The sequence below is a fragment of the Mycetomoellerius zeteki genome, unplaced genomic scaffold (genome assembly GCF_001594055.1).
Source record: "Mycetomoellerius zeteki isolate Tzet28-1 unplaced genomic scaffold, Tzet1.0 scaffold198, whole genome shotgun sequence".
Classification (NCBI taxonomy): domain Eukaryota; kingdom Metazoa; phylum Arthropoda; class Insecta; order Hymenoptera; family Formicidae; genus Mycetomoellerius; species Mycetomoellerius zeteki.
Genome location: NW_017256936.1, coordinates 57,447 through 64,652, shown reverse-complemented (window position 1 = coordinate 64,652; position 7,206 = coordinate 57,447). Strand labels below are relative to the sequence as shown.

Sequence of the window (7,206 nt, the reverse complement as noted above, 5' to 3'; positions counted from 1 at the left end):
TCCATGTTTCATCAACGGTTATTACTCGACGCAAAAACTCCTTCGGATCGCGCTTGAACAGCTCCAAACGTTGCTTTGAAATTGATAGCCGCATTCGCTTGTTGTCCACCGTAAGTAATCGCGGCACTCATCGGGCCGACAGCTTTTTCATTCCTAAATTATCATGCAAAATATTGAATGCCGTTTCATACGACACATCTATGGCCTCTACTACTTCACGCACTTTCGTTCGGCGATCAGCGAGAATCATGTCGTGGACTTTTTCAACAATTTCCTCAGTAACCACGTCTGTCGGACGGCCTGGGCGCTCCTCATCAAAAACAGACGAACGACCACGTTTGAATTCGTTGAATCAATATCTGACGGTTGTCATAGGTGAAGGGTTCCCATAGACGGCATCCAACTTCGTTTTTATTTCTTCGCACGTTTTTTCACCCAAAAATAAAAAGCGAATCACGGGTCGATATTGTTCTTTTTCCGTTGTATCGGAAAACATCAAACACTCTCACTACGAATTACTGTCAAATCAAGACTATTGCATCACTCTGAAATTTTGTATGGCGTCATTTGAAAGATGGTAGTACACGATGGTAATGCCAACTTGCATCAGCAACGTTACCTGTCTTCAAACACGGGTACTTATTGATTTGCCCTCGTAAGTTTCTCGATGTATTGAATTTTCGAATTTTAAAATCTTCTATATTTTCATTTTTTTAGACATGAAATCTGATCGGAGGAAATTAAGAAAATTAATGAGAGTCGTAAGAAACGGAGTCACAAGAATCAAGTTTCATGGAAAGAAAGGCCAAGGCAAACTGTTCAACACGATCTTACAAGCATTGAATTATTTTTGCACGCATACGACTATTCATGGTCTTCGTCACATCGTTAATCCTGAATTACACATAATTGAACGATTTCTGTGGCTTGTCATGTTTGTAATATCTTCCACAATCGCTAGCAACGTGATTTATTCACTTGCGCTTAGATTCCAGGTAAATCCTATGAAAGGAAAGACTAAAATTTCGATACAACATATATATAATCTTTCAAATATATATGTATATATTATTCGGATTATTATTTTTGGCTTCAAGAGATTTTCGTGATATCAAAAGTCGATAGTAGAAAAACAATTTTTAACAAACTTTAGAGTATTAATACATTGTATACATTTATTTAGGATGCACCGACGGCGATTAATATCGAATCGATGCATTATGGGACTTCATATCTACCTTTTCCGAGCGTGACTCTTTGTCCGAATGATCGTGTCGACTGGAATCGAGCCCTCGAACTCGAACTAAAAATTTTCCCTAATGGTACGGATAAGGCAAGTCTCGAAACTTTTCGGAAAATATTGGGCAAGCTTTCTATGATGAGCTTCGGGGATTTCGATGAACTGGATTTTCTGAAGAATCGAAATGTTCATAGAAGTCTCGTGGGTAAGATATTTATTTCTTCCTAAACTTTTTCATGCGAATGTAATCGAATTATAGCGTAATATTCTTTAATTCTTCTAACTTTATCTTCAATACTTTAGTCATAGACAAGACGCTGATGTCTTGTGAAACATCGATAATTAATACATAAATTTTGATAACATTGTTTAAATTAATATTATCTTTTAAATGCGTTTTAAATGCGTGTTTATTTTATATATGCATGAATGCGTTTGCGCTTCTCTTATTAAAGTTGAAAAATAATCATTATTGAATAGGTATCAATATAACTCAAGTGCTGTATGAGGTAATGCCACGCTGCGATCAATTGCTGTCCTCTTGTTGGTGGCGTAACGCCTATCGCAATTGCTGCGATATCTTCCAGGTGCAGAAGACCGAATACGGTTTCTGTTATTCGTTCAATTCTGAAGTAGCACAAACACTTCCAATGGACTCTATGGAATCGCGGCCACGTAGAGCATCTGGCTATGGCGATTGGACAGGTGTCAGGGTTACGATACATCTAGGAAGTATAAGGAAGCCACCAAATTCTAATGAAAGTAATGCCAACATGTAATATTTTACGTAGCAAGACTTAAGGGAATGTGTGCTGGAGTGGTCAAATTGTCGGGATTTTGCAGATCGATATAAATCTCTGAATTACTGAACGGAATCAAAAATTCTTTTACAGGATTAAAGTAGACGCAAAATTTGGGAGTGTTGCAATAGACTATAAAATCGGGAAAAAGTTAAAAACTTACATTTTTTCAACTTGTAGAATTGTCACCTGACGTAGATGTTTTCTTAATACAAAAGTTTTAACTCGTATGGACTAAACGATAGTGCAGCACTCAGCGCATTACTTGCACAAACAATACTGAGTTTATGAAACTGAGATTAAAAGCTTCAAAAGAAATATTTAAATCGATCTGCAAATGACGTGTATACGCTGAGCGAAGACTTGAAAGGGTAAACAAAATTATGTCTAGCAGTAGGTGTTCGATCTTTTAAGAGATGGCGTTGCAATATGTTAGATAAAGACAGATGAATGCGTTTGAGCGAGACACAACGATATAAGGGTAGCCTAAGCCAACTTTTGATAGGAGCATTTTCCAAAGAAATGTTTCAGACAAAGTTCGTTTTTCCCCGTAGAATCCAAATATATTACATTTTACAGGGGGTCCCATTTAAAACTTTAAAGTTATCCCTCGCCCCTCTTTAAGGGGGAACGCGGGGGTGGATTTTTGTTTACGTAGTTAGAAAGATCTCTCGAATATATGAAACTTTCTCATGAACAACTTTTTGATAGGACAAATATTTTTAGAGTTATTAGCTTGTAACACTTTACCACCTTGTATAATAAGTATAAGAAATGAATGGAAGATGTCACTATTATCGAATTTGGAATTTAAAAAAGTCTGTACTATCGACCTTAATCAAGTTTGGCCGTCTATCCAACACCCCCTTAATGATCTATATGATCTATACGAAAAACAGTACTATCGCGTACTTAGTGATGAAGCAAGAAGATGCTTCGCTGATCCTTGTTTCACAAAAAAATATCTTGAATAAACGGTTTTGAAAATTTCGAATTGCAATGACCGATTCGCCTTCTCGTCACGTTATTACCTTCACTTCGTATTTGAAAGATTCAAAGCTTGATCGGTGCGAATTGAACAGCTTCTCGGCGAATTTGCTTCGCTAGACTTATCTGAAAGTATAGAAATGCTTCCAATACAATATCACGTCTACACAACAATATAAAACGAATATATATAAAACGAATATATGGTATGTATATCTCTATATTTTCGTTTTATATTGTTGTATATATATATATATATACAAGGTGTTTCGGAAATTGTGGTACAAGTGGAAAGGAGATAAGTTCTCATGTAAAAATAAGTCGGAAATATAGAATAAAATTGTTTCGTACAGAGCTCTATTTAAAGAGAGAAAATAAAATTTGAATATTGTTTTCGATTAAGAGGTTAATATCATACAAACGTTCGAAGAAGTGAAGAATTTGAACACATTATCATCGGTTCATGCATTTTTAATTCTCCGATAAGTCATCTGTGACATGTAAAGAGTGATTTTCAACAATTTTTCGATTCAACATAAAATAATACATTGAAACTTATTGTATTATTTTAAACTATACCAAATTTAAACTGACATAGAAATAGCGGTGAATAGTCAGATTGGATAAACCAAGTAGATTGTCTGACCGTACTACCTCCACAGTCCACACAATGCGCGACGGGTCTGCTGCGATAGAATCAAGCGAACATTGTTTTGCCTAAAGTCATTGTTCTGAACACGTAGAACATCAATTATGTTAAGATCATTGTATTTTTAATGTTTCTTGCCGGGATATATTAAGATGAATGATAATCATGTTAATCATTTAATTTTTAGCGATCATTTAAGCGAAATTAACATAGGACCAATTTTTTTATATTGAAAAAATGATAGATTTTAAAGAGAAAATTTAGACCTTTTTATTCATATTTTAAAGAATACCGAGCATTACTTCATTTGTTTTCTGCAGTGAATGATAAAAATCCGGAAAAAAAACACCACTTTGCTTCAATGTTAATTTAATGTTGAATAATTTAGTGAAAAAATATAATGTATAATGCTCAACAATACGTAAATTAAAGATAAAGATTCATTCTTTCGAAAGCTGTAAATTGCTTTTGTGTGCGATCTTTAATTCACGTCATGGAACTTTGCAAAGCTCATAAAAAATTTCGAGATTTGACTGATCTGTATAACTCTACAAAAAATTAGTCAGATATCGTTAACTAAACTACCGATCTGAAAAGTGAAAACTTTAAGCTTCAAAAGGCTTTATGGATAATTTTATTATGATAATTTTTGACGAAGTTTGCATTTTCTTGAAAATTTCATATTTTTGGAGGGTGGAATAGATGGTCCTTTAATTTTTTGGGTAATTTTTTTTTATGTTCGTAATTGTATCCTGTTTTAATGTTTTTACGCAAATTGTATGCATAATTTCAGTTTAGATTATCATGTATTGTTTGTTATTGCATTATTTGGACAAAGGGACATAAATGCATTATCTGAATAAACATTTAGCATAAATCCAAACTAGAGCCAGGGAGAGAGAGGAACCATATATATAATGGCAAACAGGATGCAAACTCGGCTAAACTGACGGATTAATAACTAATATTATTTCTGTCGAGATCCGTTAAATGACGAAGTATATACCAACGACATATCGTTACTAATCCATCGTTATGCAAACGCGTCGCAGAGTCTCGCAAATATGATTTTAATATCCTCGCGAAAGCCGCCGACCACTAGGATGCATTTTGAATAGGACGCGACTTCCATTCTGCCATAATGTCGCTCTTTTATTACCCATGCGAAATGGAAAGGGATTTATCGTAAACTGCAAAATCGATATATCGGCGCCGTATTGCACGAGGCAGTTATTGAAATGTCGCCTTCAAAGAACTTTACGGTCCTTGTACCGGTTCTAAGCTGCTTTTACCGGATCTATCCAGTCCGGATTTATAAAAAAAAAAAGAATTTTTATGTAAAAGGTTAAAAATTGTATCTCCTTGAATATCATTAATCTTAATATCTCAATAATAAATTGTTATACAGAGGAGGTTGATGGCGTTGTGGTGATAATAAACGAGCCCCATGTCTGGCCCAACAGTGGCACTATGATACCGTCGGGTTCGCGGGTCAGCATGTCTTTAGAATGTATTTCTGGATACGCTACTGAGCGAGTTCTCGAACTGGACAAGGATAAACAACCATGCCAATACGATGAAAACGGCCTGTATCACCAGGAGACTTGCTTATCGCTTTGTAAACGTTACTGGGTGGCCAAGTATTGCAGTTGCAACCCATCTTTTTTTTTCCCCGCAAGTATGATTTCTTGCATTTAACGGAATGACATAAATTGCATTTAGCGGAACAACTTCATTAATGTTTCATTTATGTTTCAGCCACCCGTTTTCGTGACTGCACCATCGAGGATTTCATCTGTCTGATCATTCATAATGGTGAGCAAGCTCTCATCGGAAATTTCATTTACTTCAATATATTTCATGAATATGTATTTTAAATATAATTAATCAAAATGAATATAATTTACTTTTGTGAAACGCTGAATGGCGACGCAAGATTTGTTCAACGACTACATTGTTCACTTTGGCGACGACTACCCACACGACATTCCTAGCATGATTTGCAACTGCTTGCCGGAATGCGACTACTACATCTACAGTACTCAGTTTTCTAACGTGCCATTACATAACATGAATGACATTATACTGGACGTACATTACATAGGGCAAACTAGTTTTCGCTATAAAACGGACATAGTTATCTCACAAATGGACCTTCTCGGTAAGTTCTCTGCATTTTTCAAATAATGTATACGTATGTTATATACGTCATATTTCTTTCTTGCCGAAAACCTCTCGCCTAGTGGAAAAAAACGATAAATAAACTCTAAAATGAATTCTTTGATAAAACATTTTTTATCGAATTTATAATTTATATTTATTTACAATTACATTCTTTCCGAAAAAATTAATAATACATTATTAAAATCGTGATTATCAAGTCGGATTTGAGAAATTTATATAAACGAAATGAAAGAACCGGAAATGGAAAAATGTAAAATGCCATTTTATTCAAATTCACTTTCGAGGTTTGCGGAGAACTTTAATTTGCGGTACCTTAATTATTTCCCTATCTCTATTAGCCGCTCCGCGGTGGTTTCCCAGTGTATAATGAGTCCCGCGAGATAGTAAATTACGAATTCATAGTACTCTCATGCCTTTTGCTCAAAATGTTTACGTGGCGGCTATCTTGAATATTATTCGTGATCGTATCATAAGAAAGTAAAATATCTAGCCACAGTTGCATGCGAGATCAGTGTATAAAATTTCGTTTAGATTATGGATTAAAACCGTGTTCTGAAAATTAATATTAACATGTAAATCATGCTTAGAGCAACCCGTTTCGATTTCGCTTAAGTTTCCATTATCCATCGACATGTTCCATCAGTATCATCGAATATTTTGTCACGATCATCATATTAATAACTTGAACGATTTGCATACTTAATTCGTTGCAGTATCTTTCGGCGGCATAATCGGCTTGTTCCTGGGTGGCTCACTACTCAGCGTCGTCGAGCTAGTTTATTATCTGGTGAGTGCGATGTTTTCGTCTCTGAAATCGCGATTGAAAACCGAAGAAGAGCCGAGGAACCGATCGAGTGTAACGCACGTCCATACACGAGTGCTGCCCATACTGGATTACAATCCTCTAAAACCGCGAACGAGGAAGATACCGATTTTCACGAATTACGGCTTTGCAGAGTTGAATTTGAACAGATATTGAATTACCGTGAAGTCTTTCAATGGGCGAGCCGCTTGGAGAGTTTGTATCAGCCAAGCCACTGCGAAATTTGAGAAGGTAAAATAAGAGAACTTTATCTATATTCGTTCTCTCTGAATCGATATTTATATGTCGAAATATGGACACGTTTGCGTGTACGAACGCGTATATTCCGTTAGTAGAATTCTATGCTTTCCAAAGTCGAGAGAAATAAAATTTTTGAAAAAGAATTAGATATTCTTGTACTAAATCGCCTGCGTGAATCAAGAGTATACTGTTTGTTGGAATAAACGGATGTCATCCCGTTTTTCATAGACATGTTGGTTATTGTGTTTTACCGTGAGGCTGTCTCTATAAATCAGGAAGTAGC

At 35.5% G+C, this 7,206-nt stretch overlaps 1 protein-coding gene across 1 annotated transcript; it reads left to right on the top strand.

Moving 5' to 3' along the window:
- The first annotated feature begins 574 nt into the window (after positions 1-574).
- On the top strand, positions 575-6,839 carry LOC108722132 (pickpocket protein 19). The gene is made up of 7 exons (XM_018447077.1): positions 575-635; positions 718-995; positions 1,184-1,445; positions 1,721-2,002; positions 5,085-5,354; positions 5,435-5,491; positions 6,574-6,839. The coding sequence occupies exons 1-7, from the start codon at positions 575-577 to the stop codon at positions 6,837-6,839; spliced, it is 1,476 nt and encodes a 491-aa protein (XP_018302579.1).
- The last annotated feature ends 367 nt before the right edge of the window (positions 6,840-7,206 follow it).

Excerpts from the sequence above, each read along its gene's own strand:
- LOC108722132 (XM_018447077.1), top strand. The coding sequence starts at position 575 with ATGGTAGTACACGATGGTAATGCCAACTTGCATCAGCAACGTTACCTG. Across the intron at positions 996-1,183 it reads CACTTGCGCTTAGATTCCAG|GATGCACCGACGGCGATTAA; the intron begins GTAAATCCTATG and ends ACATTTATTTAG. Across the intron at positions 2,003-5,084 it reads GCCACCAAATTCTAATGAAA|AGGAGGTTGATGGCGTTGTG; the intron begins GTAATGCCAACA and ends ATTGTTATACAG.